Here is a 27,453-nt window from a genome sequence, read left to right on the forward strand (position 1 = left end):
TGTCAAAAATCGTTCAAATGTGCATTTTGTCAAACCATGGCTTACCACCGTAAAGACTTTCTTTAAAAATTAATTTGTCTTTGTTTGAATTTTTACCCCTGATTTATGGTATATTTAAATCATAAATATAAATTTTTTGATTAGAACAGATTGCATTTTAGATTTAATATATTCTCAAAGAATAAAAAAGATAACACGTGACTTTTTTGACGGAAAGAGTTTCTACCAGGTCATTAACCAGATGCAAAGTTGTATGTTGAGTTGTAATATTCAACTCAAGCACACATCAGGATTTTTTTATTTTTGAAAGTTGACTAAAAGACATTGAAGAACATTCGCAATAACGATAGCTGCAATCGAAGGTATTCAGTGACCCATTTTATGCTTTATTGACTTCAAACTCAGTCGGCGGATTACTAAAATTACTTTTAAGCTGTTGGTTACTTTTTGGACATCCAAAAAAGAAGTATTTGAAATACAAAAATTAAGCAGCAGAAGGATTAGTTCATTGAAATTCAAAAGCTACACCCAGTTTCATCCATTCTACTTTTTGAACTATGCATATACATAAATTGAATGATACATCATTTGAACACCTATTATGCTCTTCGAAAATTATTTGAAGGTGCATTATTTAGAAATAATATTTATATATATAAAAAAATTACTTTCCAAGTTTCCATATTAATAAAATGACCATTAAAGAGTTTAATGAACGATTCCAACTAAAATTCTAAGAAAGAAAAATTAAAATTTTAAAGAAATAACTGGAACATTTGTAACTTCGACATATCTTTAGTTGACCAGCAGCTCTTTATGCTCGAATTGATTTCATCAAAATAAATCTCTTCAATCTGCGCCATTAATCGCTGACGATATTTTTGAACTGAACACAGATGGTGATCTTAGTAAATAAGCTTTCATTTTAATAGTTTAATCGAGGAAGAGCAATTAGGTTTTAGACAGCAAGTTGGTAATACAAATCTGACCAAACTTCGTTGCGAATGTCCCCGCAACGGTATAAAGTAAACGGTGCAAGTTTCAAACTTGATGTAACAAAATGAAATTGTTGAGGTCATTTTAAAACAACCAAAAAATTATACGAGAAGGGAAAGTTGTGAAACTTCTCTGCATTTACATATTTACAGTCAGCAATTTAACCTTTCTAAGTAGATACCGAATTGACAAAAGGACTGAATTTGTTTACATGTCTTAAATTAAATGTACTAAAATGTTAGCTACTATTATGAAGATAAATCTTATCAATCAGATTTTTAGATATCAATCAGAATTATCAGTTACTATACATGTGATGCATGTTGACAGTGCAATGGAAACTTCGAGCTGTTGTGTCACCAGCAAATATCTAAGACTTGTTTTCATACATCTCGGATTTATGGAAAGAAATCCATCAATTTGAAGTGTTTAGGTTTTGAACACAGGACGTCTTTCTACAGGATAATAGTGATTTATCTTGTAGACTACATCCTTTTCGAATGTACCAATTAGATTTATGTACAATGGTGCCATATTTAACTGGAATTAAAGAAAAATCGCGTATAATTTTCACCCGTAATATCGGTTGGAATTCTCCTTGACCATGCAGTTAATGATGAGGTTTAAAATTAATATTGTATATATCTGCTTTCGGTAGTATTTTTCGATTCCATTTTATATTTTGATTGATTAAGATTTACTTGTTGATGAATTCAATTCAAATTGGCTAATAAGATTAAATTGCAATCAATAAAGATTAAATTGCAAAGATTAACATTGTTTAAATTAAGACAATAGTCATACTATATAATAATTGCTATTTATCTACTTCGAAAAATCATTTCTTAATCATGAGTTCTGTCTTCATTTTAAGTTACGCTCGCTATTGTTTTCGCACAGTGATCAAAATTCTTTGTCGACAAATTCTTTTCTGATATTATATAAGTTCAAAATGCTTGTCCTGCTTTCTGTCTTCCTATTCGGTTATTAGTGCTGCATCCGTCATGGATTTGACAGGGAATGTTGATATTAGATAAGAATTGGACCATTTCTCTAAAATTATAAAGAATAAAAATAGTTACAGAACACGCCTATGTCATCAATGAATGTTATATCTATATAATACAGACTCTACATAAAAATTTGTTTTCTAATAAATCGTTTTTTAGTAGTTTGTTCTTCAACTTTCTGCTGAATAAATTATTTTTATAATATTTTTTTCCGACAATGAGAGAAAATGTCCTATTAAGAATTGAAGCAATGCTATATATTTCAATTTAAGATTCAATTAATTACATTAAGAGTTTTGTCATTGTTTTATAAACTATTGTTATATTGAGAAATATAAACTAGATAGATTCTAAAATTTTAAGCTTTTTAAGGCTATGTTTAGAAATTTTCATTAAACTAACAATTTTTAATATTTTGTGCTCAGTTCTATGATTCAATTCAAAAATTAAGTACAAAAATTAAAAACCTATAAGATACTCAACTGCATGTTTTATACAAAGTATAAAAAAATGTGAAATTACTGACAGTTCTTCAACTTTATATAATCGTGTCTCCATATTTAAAAACCACTTTAATCTGATGTTGAAAATAATAACAAACTTTATTAAATACACAATTTCAGTTGTAAATGAATTTAGTTTCTCTTTCTAAACGACATTAAAAATGACATATCGAATATCAAAAAAGTTAACTTGCAAGTTATCAATGGTAAATTCCTTTCCTTTCATTGCTCTCTCCAACTTAGTTTTAGAAGCTTTTTAAGGTTAACATAAGTGCGCTTGCAGAAATGTTCCGTTTACTCGACTGGTCAAACGAGTTCATTATAAAGTCGATATTGGTTTTGGTAATGGAAAGATTCACATGGTATTATGATTACTTCCGCAAAGTCCTGTTTCTTGATTGAAAATGTGTTAGGAAACAAGCAAGGAATGTCAAACAATATCTCACGGGAACTTGTAGAATCGATTATTTCATGTTCGTACGCAAACACATCGAAGTGATGGGAAAAAGACAGGTCAATCGTTATTTTTCATGAATTGTCAATTAAAACGAAGCAGCAAGTTTGACGTTTCATACTTGAATGACTTCAATGAATTTTTTTGAATGAAAGCAACAATTAAAACTATATCGATATTATACTATATTCCATATAAAAAAAAACTATATAAATCGCATTATTGCTATTTTTTTTTCTGGAGTGTTGTGTTCGAATGAGTTTTATTGCGAGTTATAACATCTTTGCTAAGATCGTATGGTGAATCTTGATATTCACTTTCAAGTTTCCGTTTTAACAGGAAACTTTTGAAATAAATAGTAGTAATATATTGTAGCGCTTCTTAAATATTCTAACAGAAATTTGAGAAAAGAGGAAAATCTAGAAGAGCAGTAAATATTTATCTTTTACGAATTGTCTCATAATTGTTATAGATTTACAAATACTGACATAAAATCCAAATTTTACTTGGTCACATCATCTTCTTATAAACTAACGAATGGATTCACAATCTTATATAAAGTGAAAAAACATTTTTTTTTTAAGAATATGGATATAAATAAAAAAAAGATCCAAATTTTGATTCATATCAGATTATTGAAAAAACCAAAATTTGCTTTTTTGATAATATTAATTTGCAAACTCATTTTATTGCAATAATATCCCAATGACGTGTGATGGAAATTAGAATATAAATTTGAAAAAATAATTTTAAAAACTTATTTTGTCTTGTTTGCTAATTTTTTTTAATATGACATTTTATTGAAGATAAAATTCAAGACTTTTATTGCAACTACTCTTATTCTATAAATAAGAACAAACCTTTTTTTTTTCGAACTGAAATGGAAAAAGTTACATTTGTTTTGATTGGAAATTTTTTTTATTCATGAATATTTCAGCCCAAAATATTACTTCTTTACAATTAATTATTCGTACATTCTTAAAAAGTGAACAATATCTTTAAAAAAAACCTTCAAATTCTTAGCATGGTGATTTATTGATATTTTCTTTTTTAGTTATTGCCTTCAAGTTAAAAAATAATTGTTTTAAATTAGTACTTCCATGACATATTTTTTAAAATCAATTTAATGACTTTTTTATGAATTTAGATAGATTTCAACAGCCGAATTTATTATACATACTTTTATTTGCCTATTTTCTTGCTATCCTTTACGAGCTTGTAATGACATATAATGATATATTTTATACTCTTAATAAAATAATTCGTACATCATTTTCTCAAACATTTCTAAAATGTAATTTAAAAAAAGAAACTATTTATGTGGAAAATTTAAAAAAAAATATCGAATGAAAAGACTTAAGAAATTTAATCAAATGCCACATAACTACATATCTACGTCAACATAAAATCTACATAATTTTACATTTAAAAATCTACATAATTTTTAAATATGACAAACATATAATTATCTTTTATTCATGAATAAACTTGTAAGGAAGGAAATACAAATGTTTAAACATAATTATTGATAATAATCTCTTACGCGTTGTTATTAAAGGTCAACAAACCTCTGGTCATTTAATTTCTTATAAATTCGTAATTCTATATCGGTAATTCACCAACAATATTTTTTTGTAAGATATATACTGATCAAAATTCTTTTTCGCTGTCTCACCGAAGGCATGAAGTTCTTCTTAGAGCAAAAAAACAGCTACTCCAAATATCGATGACATTTCGCAATTGTTACTTGCTGCTGGCCAAATACTCGAAGCAACAGCATTTAATGAGATTTTAAGTGCGGAATGTTATGGAAGAGAAAACATTGTGTAAGAGTCTAGTAATATTTTCATTCGCAACGCTCTCCAAACCCATTCGTGTGGGCCATCCAAGGTCGTCATTTAAAACTTTTGATTTTGCAATGTCGGCCAAACTCGAGCTTTAGTAACTCTAATTGAAAATGACCATTCCTAGAGTTTCGAAGTTTTAAATGACCTTTACTCGAATGACGAAATAAGAGATTTTGTATTAAATGAGTCCTTGCCATTTCTGCTTTGATTTACTAAGTTTTCGTTTTCTACTCATAAAACTTATTACTTTTTTTTACATTTCTTTAAAATTGTAAATGAAAGACAGAATGGCATTTTGTAATTCAACAGTTTTAATGATTACTTTCAATTCCAAAGTAAATCAAAAGCATATCATAAGAATTTCGTAATTCTTAAAAAATTAAGCTAGTAGGATTTTTCTTCTTTTATTTTTTTTATTAGAATTACAGCATGGAAAAGAAACACAAAAACTTCAGTATTAAAATATAGAATATATGCATTTTTTATAGAAAAGTTTTATAATTTAATTGAGAAAATATATTTGGCTTTTATTGTTTGCTTTAAATTTACAACTTGGTGTTCACAATTAGCTTTTAAATTTTTATAGTTTTATTATATTATTTTGCTTTTGTTTTGTTTAAGTTAATTTTTTTTCTCTGATTTCTACATTAGAAATCTCTTAAATGATTGATATTTTTAATACCAGAGGCTGTTTCTGAATTTGATTTTTAACATCAAGTTGTATTATTTTTCTTCTTTTATTTTTTTTATTAGAATTGCAACTTGTTAAAGAAATACAAAATCTTCAGCATTAAAATGTAGTTTTTTTGCCATTTTTATTGGAAATGTTTATAATTTCATTGAGGAATTATGCTTGGCTTTCTTTGTTCGCTTCAAATTTGTAACTTGGTTTTCGCAATTCGCTTTTAAATTTTTGTAGTTTTATTATATATATATATATATATATATATATATATATATATATATATATATATATATATATATATATATATATATATATATATATATATATATATATATATATATATATATTGTTTAAATTTGTTTTTTTTTCTTTGATTCCTAAATTAGAAATCTTTTAAATGATTTGTATTTGTATCACAGGGTGTTTTTGAATTATATTTTTAGTATAAAGTTGTAAAAGAACTGGCCAAAACCTTTGATTTTAGAATAATTATGTTTAATAGCATATTATGGATCTCATTGACAAAATTTTTCATTTATGTCTACAAGCAATTAAAAATACGAAATTGCATCTGTCATTCTTTCGTATGAAAAATAATCAATGTAATTGAAGTTTCACCTTAATTAAATATTGATTAAAGGGTAGTTATTAAGAAAGATTGATTAAAAGTGATTCCATTAAGAAATAATAATATTTTGATTAAAATTTAAAGTATAATGGATTATTTTCTGAAAATGAAAATTGAATTAAATCAGCGTATGGCCTAAGTTTGTTGAAGATAATGAAATTTTACAATAAAAAGCAAACGAAATTTGATTCTACATATTCTTTTGTTTTCTATGCGAGACACAATTTTGAAATTGAAATGGGCTTCAGACACTGATAATTATTTGAAAGTTATTAGAATTGGAACTTTTAATTCGAACAAACCAATAATTGTATTTTCATGAGAAGCAGAAATTTTTTTAAATGTAATTTCGAATTTTCATGCATTGCATGCATTTTTATATATTCGAGACTGCTTTATCAAACAAGATTTATATAAATATGCTTTTTACCTTTAATTCTTTTTCTAATTTTAATAATTTCCTTTCTGAATTAAAAATAGCGTCTTGTTTCAAAATTCTACATAATAAATACACATTAGAATATTTGTACCAGAAAATACCAGAATTTGACTTACTCTAAATGAAAGTACAATACTGAAATGTAAATCTTTATTTTTACTTATAATAAAGATGAATGTGTTTATGTTGACGTTCTATAGGTTAAAGCATTTGATTTAGAGCTACCAGACTTCGCATATGTATACTTCCACGCATGGGAATGTCCTTTTAAAGCATTTTTTAAAACGTCAGTTAGAATTTTAATTAATTAAAAATTAAAGGAAATTTTGGTTCTATCCACAATAGCGTCCGACAATTTACAGTGCAAAAGCAATTTTTAAATTATCTTAAAATTCAAAAATAAATTATCTTTTTAATGAGATTAATTCTTTCACATGTAAATGGAATTTCTGTTTTTAATCAATTAAAAAATAATTTAAAATATTTTCCAGCAATTTATTTCACATAAAATAAGATTTAATCTGCAAGAGCATGCTACGCGCGCATTGGAAAAATTATTGTTAGCTCAACTTCAAGAATTAAGTTAACTCTTACTGAAAACTAGTTGTAGAAAAGTGTAATTTTCAGTGCGTATCTGTACGAAATAAATATGAAAGTTGATATTTATTAGAAAGATAACTGAAAGAAAAAGATATATGTGGACTTTTAAAATTTAGTCTTCATAATCTTTTCAAAAGTATATTTTTTGACTGAAAAAAATGAAACATTATTATTTACATCATTAAAATCCTTTTGAAAGAAAAATTAAAATCTAAACTTTATAATAGGGAAATTTTTTATTAAATAAATTTTTGAAGTATTACATAAATTATATAATAATGTATTGTACATAAGACCTCGATGCTGAACGATTCTGATTTCTGTTCTCCTATTTCCAAAAGTTTTTTTATTATTATTATTATTAATTGAGCTTTAATCACTTCCGCTTCAATGTAAAATTCAAAATTTAAGGGAACTGATAAAAAGTTAGAGAGAACAGAAGGGCGAAAGGCTTTTATAATGAACTATCGAAATTTGAAGTTTAAAAATATTTTGCTGAAGAAGGAAGCCATTAAGAGATCACTCTCCATCAAATATATAATTGAAAATTTTAGCGAATATTAATCCCGGCGAACTAGATGGTCGCTAAAAGTGGCTAGTAATACATAATTTAAAACTTTTCTCCGTTTGTTTTGCCTCTGAAGAAATCAACTTACACAATCAAAGAGCAATTTGTTTCAACATTGAAATAAAAAATAAATATGCAATGAAAATTACTTTAAAGATATCAATATATAGTGCTGCTTATGTGAATTTATATTTATTCGTAATCTTTATCGAACATCTTTTTATTAACCCATGCAACTATGAAATATTTTTAATTCCCAAATGTAAAGAAATAGGTTGCGCAAAATGTATTCATTTCAGAAACTTTCTAGACAGAATTTTTTTTAACATACCAAATATATCACGTATGATATTTTTCTTGGAAAATGGCTCCTTTATAAATTTGTAGCTGGTCCCCTGTGAAATTCCATGCTGAATTTAAGTATTCTTTATCTACATTTTTCCCTGTAAAATGATATAATTTTATTACTACTTTGATTCGTGATTTGATTTCTTAGAAGAGCATTAAATATGCAAGTAGGTTGGTAACTTAGATATATTACGCTGCGCACTTAATTATCATATATATTGAAATTTTATAAATTTTTCCTCATACAAGTAGTTTACACATATTATTTACAAATGTGCTTTATACGAAAGATTTTAAAAGATATGACTAAAAGATATGAAGATTTTAAAAGAACGACTGATAAATGAATTTTAGCTTATGTATATTTGAAACTGAATTACCAAGTTAAATTTTTCACAGACAAACTTGAAAAATCGAACAAAAATTACACGATCATATTTTATTAATTTTATTATTTTATTAATTATATTACTTATTCTGTTTATTAATTTCATGTCAATGGATATTCAGTAGAAAAAAAAAACATTATTATTTTTTATTTTTATACATTAGGTTTTAATTTCTTTTAGTTTAAATGAGCTTTTATTACAAATACTGAATGTTTGTGACATAGAAGTAGTTTAGAATCGTTTTTTTTTATTTAGTTGTGTCTACTGAAATAATTTCGAGTTATAATTCATTTTATTCTATCTTTGTGTTCAAGTCCTGTATTTTTTTTTTTCAATAATAATAATATTTAATGTCTATTTTTTTTCAGAAATTTTCAACATTCATCAGTGTCACTATCAGCTTATTTGTCGGAGCTGTCATACTCAGTAAGTCTCTTCTCTTTTCTTTACCAAGCAATTGATTTACGAATGACTGCGAATTATTAACTATTTTATAGATTTGTATGCGCCATTATAATGTATATGAACATTTGAGGTTCGTTATACAAAATCAAACTAGCCGTCAATTAATTGCTTACGATACAACAGTTAGCTAAGAGGGCTGTTGTTGTTGGGTTTTATTGGCGCAAGAGCCATTCTTGGCCATATTACTCCAAGCGTATGGTAGTTAGCTAAGAGGAAAAAAAGGCATTCGAATATTTTATGTAATATTTAACAAAAAATCATGATTCGAATATGTATTTTGGCAATGATTCTCGTTCTATAATTCCATTTAGTTAAGGTGAACGATTTTATTAATTATTCATTCAGTCATATTATATTTTGCAATTTAAAAATCCTTTTCCAGCAATTTATCTGTTTGTTGATATTACATCGGTTAATTAGCCACTATAAACAATTTATTTATTTACTGATAGTTTTTATATTTGCTAACTGTAATGCGGCTAAAAATCGTCGATCTTCATTAAACGAGTACTTTTACTGAGATAGAGAAAAGTATGAAATAAAAAGAAGAGGTGTATGAAATAATAGGATACTAATAAATATGTGTGGGTTAAATCTTTATGCTTTTTTTTTTCTTTTGCTTATTTCCATCAATGATATACATTACATCGTGTGCTATGAAGGAGATTATGTGCATTATGAAGGAGACTAGACTTCGTAAACTATCATTCACAACCGTTACCTAGCTTATCAAAAGAGATTCATCATTGAGCTCTTATAACATTTTTTAGAGCCAGGCTACATATAGATCATCATTACAACACCCACTTTCCTCTTATTGACAAAAGATTTCGCTTTTTTTGTATATCGTGTGTAAAAACCAATTATTTTAATTTTGCGCTGTAATAAAAGACAAAAGAACATTTCCTTTATTATAAGATTCATCTATGTATTAAGCTTATAATATTAAGCTTAGGCAAGTAGGGAAAATAATATTTATATATGACAAAAAAATCTTTAAGCACGGTTTACCTTTATCTTAAAAATGCTATATAGACTTTTTGAAACAGAAAATTTTGAAACGACGTCCATTTTTTTCTTCTTTTTTCTTGTGCATGTTACAAAGGATAATTAAAATTATTTATATTGTAAGAAAACTGACGAAAATAGCTATAATCTGAATTCAATCAAATAATTTGATCTTGGCAATTGTCACTGTTATTTCTTACAGGAATAGTAAAAAGTTTTATAATAATGTCTGACAATAAATATTTTAATCAATTTTTTTAATTCTTAATATTAGTAAGAAGATCAACTTTATTTAAAATTCAAATAACTGTTCAAATGATCAAATAACTGTTTTAAATTAATATTGTATGCTTATTTCTGCAATTTTCTTTTTGTCTGATAATCTATTTACAGTACACTCCCGATTATCCGCGGAATTGGGTGGCGCTGCCGCCGCGGATAACAAAAATCGCGGATAATCCGAAAAAAGCTAAAAACGCGTATAGCAAAAAAGAAAACAGTCATTCCAACTTTGAAAAATCGTTTTATGTACAATAAAACGTAAAATAAACAGCAGGAAATGTTTAACTAACGCTTAATATTTTAGTATATCACTCAAAACTAACCTAAAATGCATTTTTTAATGAAAACAAAAAAGTGCTTTGTATTTACGAGAGGCATCAAGGATACACAGAAAAATTAATACATATGTACTGTTTTAATACTGTAATGTATTATGTAATTACAAAAGCATAACTGTAAAACTGCACCTTTTTGAAAAAATCAGTCAAAAAAAAAAAACTTTGTGTGGCAGGCGCGGATAACCCGCCCGCGGATAATCGGGAGTCTACTGTACAAGTATAAAATTTAGGAAATCCTAGCTTAGGATTATTTAATTCTTGCAAACCATCAAATTAAAAAAAAAATGAGCACTCAAATTTGATAAAAAGAAATGTTGAAATTTATCGATTCCATTTATTTAAATATTGATATGGATATAATTATAAATAAGGCAACAAATAGTTATATCAAAATAATGAAAAATTACTGAAAATTCAGAAATTTTAAGAATTTTTGTATATAATCGAGAAATATATAAATATTTCAAGTTTTTTTTTTCCGTTTCCAAATTTTATAACGAGTTGTACTGAATAAATAATAGTTTTTTGTTTTTTTTAATTTTTAAAAGCACTTAATCCTAAACATAGTCTAACAATGATTATTATTATTTATTTTTAATTTGTTATTTATGTTTTTAATTTGTCCTTTTCTAGTTTTAATGTTTTGAAAAATATTGTATCTGCTTGAAATAATTGAAATGATTAACAAATATAGCCATAACTGAAAAATCTCATTCTTATAGTTGAAATTTCTTATCACAAATAATTCACAATTATGAAATATTCATTTATTCCTAAAAGGATTGAGTGGCAAATTACAGCATACAGATTACAAATAATTGATGTCCTTTTACTTCAAAAGCAACAAAATGACAATCAAATTCTCAAAGTCTTCTTACAGTAAAGCTTTGTAACAGTTATGCAGCATCCTTGGAAAATTAATTTACCGCATAACAAGTTGATTATCATACACTTAAATTCTGCGTCTTGCAAAGTCCAATCTGTCATGAAGCTAGAACTATGCCATCGTGAGATCAAAGTTCAACCTTTCTGTGTTATTTCAACTTAATCATTTTCCATTTCTGTTTGTCATGGTAATTTTTAAGAAAAAAGTGTTCTTGCTTTTCCTGTACTTTCCTTATTTTTTTAATGAATAAGAATGTTATTGTTGATTAAAGTTGACTGCTTCAAGGTTAACGCCCTTCTGGAGTAAATTTATCACAATTTTTAGTGACATATATTTATAGCCCACAGAATAACAATTTAATCTTTGATATTACGACTTGAGATAATACTTATCGCATATTCATAAATAGGGAAGACATGCAATTTTTTTTTTAAAAGTCACGTGTCTTTGTTGAATCACTTTCAACAGAATGCTGTATTCGAACATTTTGCAATAAATAAAAAGCATAAACATGGACGTGAAATCTGTTCTTTATTAAATATCGAAACTAATTGTTACAAAATTCACGATTTAATTCGAGTTAATTTAAAAGGCTATTCAAAGAAAGAAGTAATATCAAAAGAGCTGTCAGTTCGAAAACTGATAACATGTCCAATAATTCAGTGTTATCAAACCTTTTCGTCAAAAACGCAATTTCAGTAATTTTCAACAATTTTCTTCTAATCTCAACTCAATTTCAAGAATTCACTTGAAATTTAAAAAATTCATTAAAAAAAAGGTTGTTTTTCAAGATTTCATGACGTAGATGAAATGCTAAATAAAATGCTTGCATAACTTTCCAAAGAACCTATCAAAATGATTAGTAGTTTACAAAAAAAATATTGGTGATATAGAAAATGTAAATTGTTATTATTATTTCAAATACATAAACCGATCTTTAATGACCCTATTATTAATTTTATAAAGCTATAGATTCTTGTCTTATCCATGACAATTGCCATTTCAAAACTAGTTTATTCAATTCCTCTATCACATTTGGTGAACTTTTACCTTGTACTATTTTGAATGGATACGAGTGACACAAATTAAAAACGATTTTGAATTGTTAAACAACAACACAATGGGAATTTTCTTATAATGCGTGTGTTTTTTTTTATTATTTATTTTCGAATTGTACGTTAGCGCGACTAATGAAAAATCGTTCCAGAGTCGTCACAAATCAAGTTTAATCTTACCTCTTGTCTGGCAGTAAAATAAAACCGACTTGTTAAAGGATGGCGAACGTGTCAAAACGATTATTTAAAAAAAAAATACCAAACGCGCTTAGCAGTCTTCAAAACAATCAGTAGTCTCACAATTCAGTCAAAATTCAGTTTTGTTTTATGTGAGGAGAAAGCTGGACAATACCTTTATTTACCAGCCGGCGGGAAGTGTCAGTTCAGGGTGACTGAATTGTTGTCTAAAGCGTGATGTGATGCAAACTTCTGTTTTCATTATATAACATTACTCAATTATCGCATTTCCAATGTCCAGACTTGCTGTTAAAAAAAAGACTGGAACAATAGTTTTACTTTAACCAAAACTGCATCGTGTAAAATAACAATAAAATTAGTAGCATTCATTATAACAAATTTGCTGTACTTAATAGCAGGTTTGTTGGGAAATTTTAGGTCTGGCGGAATTACTAAATTACTTACTTATATGAAATAATAATTTCCGGTAGAATTTTTATTTATTTATATTTTATCAGCTTGAAAAGTAGTTTCTAACTCTAGGGAATATAAACCATAATGCATTGTCATTTTATTACTTTCATTCAGTTTTTTTAGTTTTAATTAGCTCAAATTTCTTAGTAAATGCGCTTTTTTACATTTTATTAATTCTTATTATTATATTCATTTTGTTAAGAATATTAAAACACAGCAAAGTAATTTTTAATCAGCATTAAAAAATTGTATCAATGTTTTTGAATTTTAAATGTTATTTTTAAATCATTGTCTTTTACGCAGTTATCTTCAAAAAAAAAAATCTTTAAAATTATATTTTCCCCCTCAAAATAGTATCGTTTTCTCTTCATTGGCTGAAAGTTACAATATTTAAAATCTAAACAATTTTTCCAATCAAATAATCGCATTATTCTGACCGAAAAAGTAATATCTTTTCACTTCTTGTGTATTCTATACCCAATTTACACTCTTACAACTCTCTCTTTACTAATCATCTGGTACGATTTCAGAGCTTTTCTAACTCTCCGTTCCTGATAAGTTAATCCATCATATTTCATCTGATCTATCGCTTTTGAAGACTATTGTTAACAGCTAACCGGTTATCTGAGTCTATCTAAATCCAAGCACACATGTAAGATTCTATCTAAATGTAATCAATCAGACAGAACAATCAATCTGCGTTGAAAATTTCAGTTAAAAAAATGGCCATTTTATTTTTATTAAGAAAAATCTTTCAAACATCTGAAAAGTGTTTTAGTATATATTCTATGAAATAATTTCAATAAATAGAAGCTTTATTTGCATAAAAACTTTATTTGCATGTGATAATGTCAATTAAGTGGTATGAATAATGTATACGTCAATAAAGTGGGAAGGATTTGTGAAAGATAATGCTGGCTACGAATTATGATACGGAATTTTATATGCTGTTAAAAAAAACATTCCAGTGACGGTCAAATTTAAAAACTTCAGTTTGGTTTAGTTTAGTTATATTAACGTTCCATTTTTTTCAAAGCAACACTAATCTGTTTTGGGACAGACCTCGTAATTTTGAACCATGGCCAGGACGAGAATGACATCTGAGCTGGCACCCCCTTTCTCCACATATCAGCACTACACCACTAGCAAGACATTTGACTCCTGCGAAATTAACGCACTTATACGACAGTTCTTCAGTGGAATCGGGTCTCGAACTTGACACCTCTCGGCCCCCCAAGCTGGCACCTTATCACTAGGCCACCGAGGCCGTCGTAAAAATTTAGGTGATAAATTCTGGAACTAAAAGTAAAATCTTGAAAGATACATTTCGTATTCATAGAAAAAACGAATCAAAAATAAATATTATCATTGAAAATAGAATTAAAGAATATCATTTCATAGAATTTGTAACACAACTACTAAATTTCTATGAGGTAAAGAGATGTTAATTTTTCAAAAAGCACGATTTCCATAAAAAATAATTTTAATTATTATGTATTTCCTACAATTGAACGTTATCTGATATATAACCAAGAGAAAGAAGCTCAACTAATCCAAAAACCGTTATACAGATAAGACCTGGAAAACATGTCTCCATAATTTCGTAGGTTTTTTTCCCTCATAAATATATAATACTTATAATTTCTCAAAATATCTAATGACAATAGAGTGCAGTAATTGCGTGTTTAAAACACTGCAGCAATGATTTCCAAAATTATATGTCTCCACACTTTTGAAATTTTAACTCTAATAAGCACTTTTCAGCTACTTCGACCATTTGACAAAATGACGATTAGAGGACGTGATGTATTCACTGTTTGATTTATCATTCCTCAAATCATTCAAATCACGTTCGATCGGACTTCCTCCCTGTCCAAGGCCGATAAGGAAAGTGAATAATTAAGTTCAGCGACTTTCTTCCTCTATTTCGATGATGATCATTAATACTGAGCAAGGACGATCGGAGCGGAATGGATGCAGATCTGCAAGCCGGTATGCCCGCATCATCCTCCCAGAAGGGATGCAGTCATTATTTCTGGATTGTTATTGATCATTCAGCCTTCAGACAACGAGGGCAGCTCATATTTCACCATTCCATCATTGTTTATTTTGCATCAGCCGGCGAAAACGAAATAATTTTTTTTTAAAAAGTGCAGAAAATGAAATGAAGTAAAACAGAATCATCATATCATTAAATGCATTGAGTATGTGATTACTTATCAGTAACTAAAATGAGCTACTTTTTAAAGATGAAATCAAATAAAACCAACAGGAATGGTCTTCTTGAAACGTTCTCATATAGAAATCTTACCACCTTTCCTCCGCATAAAATAATGGATCTTGTGATTGGCCTCGAAATTTTCTCGTATGCAAAAATATTATCCCCCTTCCTTCGCATAAAATAGTGGACCCTGGGTAAAGCCGCGAATAGCTTGCATGCCATTGGTGGATGACAGTTGCGAAATATAGATCTCTGACGTGAATCTAGCGTTTTTAATGAATCTACTGCAAGAATATGTATTTTGGATGCCTTTTCCCCGACCGGTTTATATCAAAATTTGAAAGGAAATTATAGTCAACTATATGAAACTAATATACGCACAAGATAACATTTAATTGATTTAAGCCATTGCGTTTACATGCGTGCGAAAGTACAGATGAACAAATTGTCTAATGTTTCACTGATTTGGTTCAAAATTTGATTAGTATCTAGATTTTAGTTGCTAAACTTGATACCTATTTAGTATCTATATTTTAGTTGCTAAACCTGATACTTTTTTAGTGTCTATATTTTAGATACTAACCAAATTTTATTTATCTTTCTCGTTGCGTTTTGCAATTATGGAGTTAACTTATACTCGAATAGCCAGACTGACAGATTTCCTGTGAATGGATTTTGCCCAAAATTTGGAAAAAATCTACGAATTTAGTCGTAATTCCATATACCAAATTTTAGTCTACTTCAAAGCGTATTTGGTTTCTCGTGTTCGCAGACAAACTTACAGACGGACGAACAGAAATAATGCCATAAATGCTGTTTTCGGTCTCAGGGAAATTCGTTAAAATCTCGATTTTGAAATTTTTGACGGTTACAATATTTTCTCCATTCTTCGTATAAGTTAAAAAAAAAAGAAAGCTCTAAATTTTATTTTTAGCCTGCGGTGTCTGTCTCTTTTCCGCTATGGTTTCCAAGTCCATTTTTCCAAGTCCATTTCGAGTCCATTTCGGGTTCGAGGATTTTCATAATATCTTGCATTTATACACAAAAAAGCAATTGTACTAAAATTGCTCCGTATTAACACCTACCATAATTCATTTATGAATTTCAATCTTCAAGCATCATTTTGTCTAAGGTTTAACAAGACGCAAACGCGCAATTTTGAGCCAACTATCAATTCAGAGATTTCAAATTTATTCTTGCAAACTGTGCCTAAATGTTAGCAATTTTCAGTTTAAAACTGAATCCACTCCAGTCAATTGTACTAAAGACGAATTATAATGCAATAAGTAATTCTTCAATAATTCAATGTTTAAATTTTTTCAGTAATATTGTTCAAAAACAGTTGCTGTTCGAATTGTGTATTCTGGATTGGTTCTTCATTACATAATTTTATTCAACATTTGATAAAATGCATATCCGTTTTCGAAATGTTTCTGAATGACACTAATACGAGAACTGTTGATCAGTGATCAGTAAATTGCATTTTTCAGTGAGTTGGTTATTAGATCTCAACTTCCACATAACAAATAAATCTATATTCTCCTTCTCAGTTATTTCATTATTCATTTGCGCTGCTTTAAATATTCACTGAGTTTAAAAAATTGTATATCATCACTTCTTTTTAATAAAATAAGCGTTGATACTATCCTACTACCATAGTGATATTTAAATAATTAATTAATTTATTAATTATGAATTATCAATACGTATTTAATCTATGTTGACCAGATTAACATTTTTCATAATCTACCTGATTTTTTCAAGAAAATCAGTATTCAGACATTGATATCTATAAACATTTTTTTACATTTTACCCTATTTTACATTACATATATTAATTTACATTTACCAAATATCTTTCAACTAATTCTAGTTATCGGTTGTAGTTCTTGGTATTTGATATTTTAAATTAAAAAAAGAAAGCATAATTTTAAACAAAGTCTTTTGTTTGATATCTATTCTACTGAAAGTGAAGAACGTTGACTAATACGTCTCTTCTTTTTGAGATGATCAAGAAATTTTTTGCCATCTCTAAACCGGAATCTTTGGCAATGTTTCTCTTGAGCAGCGCAAAAAAGATCATTGATGCTTCTGTTCTTCGCCGGTTAAATATTACCAAAGACGTTGCGAAAAATAAGAGGCCCTCTCCAAGGAATTAATGTAGAAGATAAGAAGGAAAAGCGCAACATTTGCTAACACAACTAAGAAGGGCAGGTCGTTGATCCCATGTTGCACAGGCCATAGCTTTGTTTGTCCTCTGTCTCCTCTTCTCCGAAGGGCCTGAAGCGTCTTTTTTCGAATGCGTGGGCTGTTTTGAAAAAAAGTGTGTTTCAAGAACTCTGTAATTTTTCAACTTCCGTATCACTCTGAACTATCCACTTGACGCTCAGCTCTTGAATATTTGGATGAATTTTTAATACCGCAAATGAAATGAGTACATTCACTTTAGCTTTAGGAAATCGAGCTCTCTAAAGCAGGTCTGATATTGAATAGTTTTGAAGGAGATATTTATATAAAAGTAAAAATTTTTCAATACAAGCCATCACGATACTGTCAATTGGTACTTTTCAGCCTACCAAATCAATTAAATACAAAGTACGCTTTTATTATCTAAAGAAATTGAATAGAAATATGCTAATTTACTCGTTTGCTATTTGATATTTGTTTATTTATACCAGTATTACAGAAGGAGATATTAATATTTTATCATATTCCGCATTTATACAAATATGCAATTTTATTTATTAAAAGGAAAATGTAATTAAAAATGTTTGCAATTTTTAAAAAAATGCGATGAAATGATAAAATACGTATTTAAGTAATATAGAAATAGACTATTTTTACAACTAAAATATTACTACCAGAAAAACCAAGCTTAGTTGGACATTTCTTTTTTTTTTTTTTTTTTTTTTGTAAAATTTAAATAAAACCTTATCCTAAAACCCGGTTAAAGTTATAAACGGAATTGCCAAAACGGGATCGAAGATGAGAAAAATGCATGGGAGTCCGAAGCCCCAACCCCTACTCTATCTCTGATATGCTTAAGTAGGTCATATATAGCCATATGTCAATACTTAGCTATAAAAAATGGGGTTTGTGTGTGTGTGTGTAAAATCGCGTTTTTGTCAGGAAAGACACCTGTATAGATAAACTGAAAAATCAACGCCTTATCTAAATATCAAATTTGACCCAAATCGTTAGAGACGTTTCCAAGTTACACGAAATGCTTATTATATATATATATATATATAATGATATTTTGAACTCTAATTTCAATTTAACTAATTTCCAAGATTTTATCTTAATTTAGCCCATAGTAACTTCATACTAAAATATTCTCTTATTTCGTGATCTAATTCTACTTAATTAATTCAAGAGAAGTTTTATAAAATTGCTGAATCGGCTAAAAGCGGACACATTCACACGCTCCGCGTGAAGGAATAGAAAAATGTCCAGTACGCACATTCTAGTTAAAAGATCCCTGCGTTTCCCTTACTTGTGATTGACATGCGTCAGAAATCCCTATCAAAATCTAAATAATATATTAGCACTGTAAAGAAATATTTTCCCTATCAGAATCTCAGGTTATATAAGATCAGGGATAAAATGTTCAAGAGCTTTTTCCTCATTTCTTTCTGTGTTTTGTGTGTTGTACATAAGGCCTGCTTCTTGCTTCTCCGAAATGAAATAAAACGACGTCACGAAATCGCAAGTGTGTTTATATATATATATATATATATATATATATATATATATATATATATATATATATATATATAATAAATTTCGAATCCTGTTGGCTTTTTATTATGTAACATTATTTGTTGTGAAGCAGGATGCAGTTGTGACCAGCAGCGAAGAGACCTTTTAAATTTTTAAAATTCTTTTTAATCCATCGTGAAAGCATAATTATTTACAAGCAGAAACGCGGGCAAGACGTCCGCCACAGCTCAGCACACAAGCGAAAGCAGGGAAGAAGTGCCGAAATAAATTATCCCTCGCCTTATATAACCTTAAATTTTGATAGGGAAAATATTTCTTCACAGTGCTAATATATTATTAAGATTCTGATAGGGATTTCTGACACATGTCAATCACATGTAAGGGAAACACAGGGATCTTTTAAGAAAGAATGTGCTTACTGGTCATTTTTACCCCTTCACGCCGAGCGTGTGAAAATATCGGCGTTTAGCTGACTAAGCAATTTTATAAAGCTTCTCTTGAATTAATTAAGTAGACAGTGGAATTGGATCACGAAATAAGAGAATATTTTAGAATGAAGTTACTATGGGCTAAATTAAGATAAAATCTTGAAAATTAATTAAATTGAAATTAGAGTTTCAAAATATCATTACATATATATATATAATTTTTGAAGCAGATGGCAGTTTCGAAGACAGTGAAGAGACTTTCGATTTTTTGACATCGTTTTATTTCATTCCGGGAGGCATGATTTATGAACAAGCAGAAGCGACGAGCACAACACTGGAAGGCAGAATATGAAATGAGGAAAAGTTAATGAAAATTTTATCCCTATGAATATATACTGTGAAATTTTAATAGGGATTTCTAACACGTGTCAATCACAAGTAAGGGAATCTCAGGGATCTTTTAGTGGAATTTGTTTATATCAGCAATATTTTATCCCCTCACTCAGTGTGGGAATAAAAGTGTTTTAGCCGATTCAGCAATTTTAGAACTCACGTTGAATTAATTAAATAGAAAAAGTGAAATGGGATCAGGAAATAAGAGAATATTTTAGAATGTTAATATGGGCTAAATTAATTTAAAATTAAATTTTAAAATATCATAACACACACGCACACGCACACGGACGGACGGACACACACACGCACACACACACACACACACGCGCGCGCGCACACACACACACATATATATACAAGAATTGCTCGTTAACCCTTTGCACTCGGATGGTGCTTCTCACTCACCATTCAAGAAGATGCATCATTTTAACTTTTATGCATTTATTTTTTAATTTTAATATTCAAATACCTCTAGAGTGGCAAGATGATGTAGAGTAATTTTTCAGGTTAGTTAAACTTAAAAAAAATTATAAATATGTTCATTCATCTGAGCAGTCCTTGTATTAGGGGAATAATTATACATCGTATTACTTTTCAGAGTGAAAAAGGTTAAAGGTTGTTTTGGTGATTCTCTGTCTACATGCTAAATTTCAAAAACTAACAAATTGTAAATGTTAAATAGCAGACTTTCTTAAATGTATCATTTAATTATAAATTCAAAATTTAAAAAAAAAGAAGTAGAATAAAATTGAATTTAAAATGATTGAGTTCGTTAATATATTAATTTTAATTGACAACATTTTTTTTTATCTCTGAAACAATATGTGTAAGTTTTAATAATTTTCTGGAAAAATATGTTTCTGTCCGCACGGATGAGCACAACCTTGTTTGAATTTCGGCCTTGACAGTTTCAGGTCCTGCTGATCGAAATAACAACTAAATTTTCAAAAACTGGAAAGGAAATTTCGATTCATTATATCATTGTTTATACATATCATTTTCTAAAAGAAATAATGAATTGCAATGTAAAGCACCGTGTTTTTCTGTGGATTATTATTATTATTATTATTATTTTACATCAACAGGCTCAAAGATTCACCAGTTTAAATTTCCCCTTCGTAATATAGGATCTTAAACGATTTGGAATATGTTTTAATAATTATGCTGATTGTTTATATATGAAATTGCACAAATAAAATACTTGACTGTGACAAATATATCCCAAAAAACTGGAAGAGCAAGCTTCGACCCACTAGAATGGTACATATATAAAAAACGATAGTTGTAAAGAACATGTTTCATAACTCAGAAAATTGGCATTTTATTGTAGATGCATTTGCAAGCATATCCTCAATTTTCCTCTTAATTAATTGAATCATTTAACATTGCCGACTCTTTTCTAGTGTCCTTGAATTTTATTTTCTTAATCATAGTTTAACAGTAACTTCGAAAAGGATTAGGGTGAATTGTCCTTCAAAAAACATGACGTTCGATTTTTTTTCGATAATATTCGTATTAATATTCTGAATGACTTTGAATTGTTATTGATTGATAAATTAATATATGTAACTTTTAAGGTTAATTACAAAACAGCATACTCCTGAATAAAACTGGATGCAGCTATTAATGAAGAAAAGAAAAAAAAATATTTGAAAAGTGTTTGATTATGCAAACCAGCCAGCTTTCAATTTTCCAAATTTTTGAAATCATGTCTTCGAAGAATGTAGGGTCTCATAACAGAAGAAATTTTATTCAGAGATGAAATTAGAGTTTTAACATTCTTGAAGATGAAGGTTGTGATATTTGGAGAAATTCCCGGAGATGTAACAGTTTGGTAACGATTGTTGAATTCTGTTTTGCCGGCTACCTCGCAATGAGAAGTGTTATTTAACAAATAAAAATTTCTGTAGACTAGTCGAAGTAAAGAAAAATTACTGCTTTACATATATTCTCGAAAAAGCAGTGAGCACGGAATAAAAAAAAACAGCATTTTTTTTATCTACGTTTTTACATGTGTGCATACAAATGGTACAAGCATACAAAAAGATAGATAGTTTTTAACCTGTATGCTTTTTGAAAGGTTTACTGTACGTGACTACGACTGGTAACTGGCATGACGAAGGATTTGTAGGAAAACCCAATCTTGGAATAACGGGCCGTCTTAGGTAAAGTGGGCCACCTAGAGAAAGTGGCCGAACCCCATGAACTTTGACCCCTTCTCACGTGGAACCGGTCACGTGGGAGGAAGAGTTGAAAGTGACAGATGATCTTCGCTGTCCTCCTCTTTGCCGTGTTGTTCTCTGGCTTTATACGCCAAAGCTCTCATTCTTATTCATCACGCATTCTTTCTCTGCATCTAGAAAATTCCCAAAGATATACATCAATAAAAGGTTACCTAAATCGTAACATTTTCATTGATTAAATCACAAAATAGTTTGCATTAGTTAAGCCTTTATTTTTATATCTGCATTTGCCTTTTGGACACCTGAGTAAAGTCAATTCGAAGAATATAACCGATAAATATCCAAAAATCACTTTTTTATTTATCGCCAAAAGTGCTTTTTTACAATGTCCATCACTTCTGCCCATCACACTTCTGAAAGGACAATGGATAGAGTAAATGATAAATGCATGGTATTATTAGTTACTGGAGCATCATGAATTAATTAAAGATACTTAGATATCAATTGAGTTCCTGATGCTTGTGTTTAAGTTATAGATGTTACACAATTTTCCAATATAGGAGAGAAAAAAATTGAAAATATCCAAAATTTTTGAAGTATTTTAAAGTCAGACTTAATTATTTAGATTTAAAAAAATGTCACATTTCAGAAGTCAGTGAGGTTGACGCTAAAATCAATCGATGCCTCACTTAAATTAGAAACAACTCAGATATAGACATGGAATCCCATCAAAATAGATGCTCTGGAACTTTAGTATTGTTAAACTGAAGATGATGATTAAAAAAATTAACCGGACTCATGTCTGTTGGATACCAGGAACAAATGGAACAAATAAGATATCTTATAATGAGATATGTTTTAATTGTATCTGAACAGCTTTGCAAATCACAAATATGAAATTAACTCTGATTTTGCTTCGAATTTTAAGTCAATAAGCCAATATCCCATTCATTTTTTATTACACAAGTTCGCACCTGTCTTTTTACAAAAGTTATATATGTAACTGATTAAAATTAAAAGACTTTCTTTTTAAAAAAAGTTTATTCCATAAAAGCTTTATAATTTGATCGAAGAAACTCGTTGACTTTCCTCGTATAACGAATTTAATCCCTCAGTCTTAATGAGGTTAGCTTTTCAACTCCAAATTTGAATATTTTGAGCAGATTATGTTGGTCCAAATACTTCTTTTTTTTCATCCCGGCTTTTTTTTATTTTATTTTTTTATTTTGCAATTGAAGTCAAACTGGAAATAATAGTGAGTTAAAACTGATTAAAAATATTATAACCATAGATATAGAGTAAAATGTCAATAAATTTATAATTGGGTCCTGAAAAGCTGTTTAGGTGTATTAATTGTTTCATTGTATTAATGTTTTTATCTGACACAGTTTAGCTAGTACCGGGTCTTGAACCCCCTTCTCCTCAGCAACAACCAACTAACGGATCCAACTACGAAGTTCGACTGATGCTTGTCTCTGATTGAATTTCGGGATAATACGAATGGAAATTCGAAATTTATAATTTCATCAATGGGATTATAAATTGCCTAACAAAATGAAAGAAAGTTAAGGTTGAATTAAATCGTACGGAGGGACCATTCTACAATGCATCAATTAAAGCTTTTGCGTGATTTTGCATTTAAATATCCTTTGTAACTCAAAGTGGTTTACCTTTTTGTATCTAAGGTCACATGTGCCAGCTTCTTTCCATTTGGCTTACCGTTTCCTGCTTCAAAATACTCCTCTGCCCTTGAATACTACTGCAAAATGGAAATTATTCAAATAATTTTTCAATACACTCTGATCATACATTTATATAAAGTGTGGCATTATAATCATTATATAAGTTTTCTATCTCTTGGAAACATTATTTAAATGTAGGAAAGGAGGAAAATACTTTTTCATTCACTTTCACCGGTTCATTTTCTTAAATAAACTTTCTTAGTCAATGAAAATAGTATAAACAATACAAGGAAAGCTAGAATGTTTTCCTTCATTCGCGAATGAAAATAGTATTAAAAATAAAGTGACACTGAATTCAGCTAATTTAGTTTACTGTGTCTCGGCACGGGCATTTACTTTAATTATGAAATTTACTGTCATTTTCGCAATCCCGTATAAACACCCATTCTGATATAGAAATTATGTCTATATAAAATATCCATAGATGGCAAGCATTAAAATAATGTTAAGAAGCCTCTTTTTGCCGTTTGTTTACAAAGTATGACAAGCTTAAATCTACAAAGGGCCGCGATAATTTGATGGCAAGATCTAAGTCTTAGGGCTGAAGGGTTTCAACTTCGAAATCTTATACTACTAAAGAACCTTAATATAATTGCACTTGACCCAAGCTAACTCCACAAGGAATCAAATGTCCTCCAACTAATGAGGCGCGGAAGCTTGGAAAGGAGGATGCCGATTCATGTGTCGTGATCGTCATCTGATTACGGCTCAGAATTATGATAGGCATTGCAAAATGGCTTTCTTTTTGTTTTAAAGCAGAATCCTTTAAATCTAAACTTAATTGAAGATATTGGATTCTAAAGACACCTCCCATCCCCCCCCCAAAGAAACATTTTCAGTGTAGTACTTCTCTTCCTTTAAGCTTAAGGTTAAATAAATTAGAAACAAGTACTAGCAAATTAGAAAGTGCACTTATTTATTAATTTTTTATTAAAGTATTTTCATGTGTTTGTAAATAGCAAAAAAAAAAGTGTTTATCCCAAATGCCTTCCTTATATAAGAAGTTAATTCAGATTGGAGCAATTTAGTGTAATAAAAAAATTATGCATGGTCCGCAGGCAGGAATGAACCGCATTTCCGCTTCGGTAGACGAGTTATCACAAGATTTAAATAGCTGATACTGCAGAGGCCTTCGAAGTCTGTATCATTTTCGTTCTCATTAGATCAGGCTATATCCAAGGCCTCCCTCCAGAAAACCACTTTCTTTTACTTCGAAAGAGGTGGTCGGTTAATTTTAGGCATTATTTCAATCAATGTGGCCTTGCCATCCGTCAAACGAGATGAGAATGAATCGGTTTCAAATGCAGCATTATACTCATTCGAATATCTCCTCCAGCAACGTGAAAGATAGTATGTTCTAATAGTTGCCATTAAAAAAGAAAGTGGAAGGAACATGAATGTAGGGAGTGTGCGGTTTTCCTTTTGTGTCACAGAGTATGAAGGTTTTCTTCTATGTTTTATCATTTAATATAACTATAAATTTGACTATAATGTTATACGTTTTTCTGTGGAATATGATTGCCTCTTTTTTTTCTTATGTTTGATTTGTTTATTCATTTTGGGATTAGAATAAAAAAACTGCAGTGCGGCTTGAGATCTATTGCTGCTTTATAAAATACCAGAAAAACCGAAATTTTGTTGAATATTGCATTCAGGGTTGGGCAACCACGATATGAATTTCATGTTAAGCAAATTGAATATAAGTACGTACAATTTCTTTTAGAAAAATTCAAATCCACTAATTATACCAGACATTAGAAAAGAGATAAACGTTATATAAATTGCTTTTTCAACAAAGTTTTGCGAGAAAAAAACTGTATTTCAAAATGTGTAATTTGGGTTTGGCACCCGTTATCATAACCATGAAAGATTGCTAAAATATCATCTGTTATATACTGCTTTTTACTACTCATGTTTGATCTGGAAACGGATACGGTTATTTTAATCCATTAAAAAGTCAACTTCAGTTCGTCGTTCAACTGTCCAGAATAAAAAATATAAATTGATTCATTTTCCTCACAGTTATCAAACATCGCATACTTTAAAAAAAAATTCTTTAATAATTGTTGTTGCACATCCCCAAGAGCAGCATAGCTATATTAAGTCTATGAAATTGTGCACCCTGAAGAAGTCCAATAATAAACACTGGAAAATTGTCAATAAGATGCTGCCTGGAGAGGCCTAACAAATAAGAATGTGATCAGATGAAGCATCTTCCATAAAATACTTGGAGTATACTTCAAAAGCGCTTAGGAGCCTCAGAATATGAAATATTCTGATCTTGTTCCTTTATTAGTTATTTTATTATTTGGAGGCTTACATAATTCATAACTAGTTTCCTATAACCTCTGTGTACTCATTTCTCCCCTTCCCAAGTCAGAATTAATCAAAATCTTGATAACAAATTAATATTATACTGTGAATAATTTGGTAACAGGACAATTGCTAATCCAGAGAGGCATGCTACGCTTTTTTCGCTTACCATTCTCATTAATATATATAGTAATTTATTTATAGCTTTAGGAAACACGTCCCTTGGATATATATTCTAATGATGGATCTAATATCCTATTCAGAATGAGTTGTTTATTATAGGTTTGTTGGAAGACTTTCTAACCTTGACGATTGTCGTACCAACAACCAGACGGAAGAAAAGTGCACAATCAGAAGAGGACACTAGGCACCCACGCTCATTAGACTCGTTTAAATATTCGTAAAAATTAAAAAGAATCAATGAAGCATGATATGCAAGCTAAAAGGCTTTAATTATGATTATATAAATCAAAGTTTTTATAAATGTACTCTTATTTCAATTGAAATAACGGTATTTTCATCACATGTTTAGTTACCTATTCTGGAAGTGTCGACTGTTAATACGCTCCCATTATGAAATGTAGTACGTTTTAGTTTTAATTCTTAGCTGACCTTCAAATATTAACAGTTTGACACACAAAAAAAATAAGGGATTTTATAGGCTCGACAAGGCTATTGAGGCAAAAAGACATTGAATACTTTCTTACGAATTTTATTCTCGTTTTAGAACATTACCTTTACATTAGTGGGATGACTTAATAGTAGAGATATTTTATCTTAATTACAGAAGATATATAATATGGATATGATAAATCCTTTCGCTAAGAGCAAAATAGGCGTTTAAATACATCATTCCTATTCAATCCAGTTTCCGGCTTTCATAACCATGTTTACTTAGGGACATAAGTGGCATGTTAATTTGTTAAAAAAATATCAGTGTTCTCTCTTGGTTTCAACACGTGGGACATGAAGTCATAATTTTCATTGACAGTGTGAAACTGGCATGGTATTTTTATGGGCTCAGTATACAGATTAAAATGTAATTTATATGAAGAAAAATGCGATTTAAAAAGATTGTGATTATGTTGCTGATTAAGCAAGATATTACAGATTATCTTGAATGATATTTGCAAATGAAATGCTTGGTATAGTAATATCAAATAAATAATGTATTTTATTAATTATATTTGTAAAGAATGGGCACAGAACATTCTTGGTTTTTTTATATAAAAGGAAAAAAATATACAAAAAATAAGATTCTAAATTCAGTTTTACTTAAATTTATACGAAGGGTT

The 27,453-nt window shown here is 29.0% G+C and overlaps 1 protein-coding gene across 3 annotated transcripts in view; it reads left to right on the forward strand.

Annotated features, from left to right (window-relative positions):
• Positions 1-27,453, forward strand: part of LOC129962633 (dual oxidase maturation factor 2-like) — a 222,775-nt gene that overhangs the window by 92,844 nt on the left and 102,478 nt on the right. For all 3 annotated transcript variants that reach the window (XM_056076489.1, XM_056076488.1, XM_056076490.1), the window contains exon 3: positions 8,836-8,893. In XM_056076489.1, the coding sequence (XP_055932464.1) occupies positions 8,836-8,893 (58 nt within the window). The remainder of the gene's footprint in view (positions 1-8,835; positions 8,894-27,453) is intronic.

This window comes from Argiope bruennichi, chromosome 3 (assembly GCF_947563725.1).
Source record: "Argiope bruennichi chromosome 3, qqArgBrue1.1, whole genome shotgun sequence".
NCBI lineage: Eukaryota > Metazoa > Arthropoda > Arachnida > Araneae > Araneidae > Argiope > Argiope bruennichi.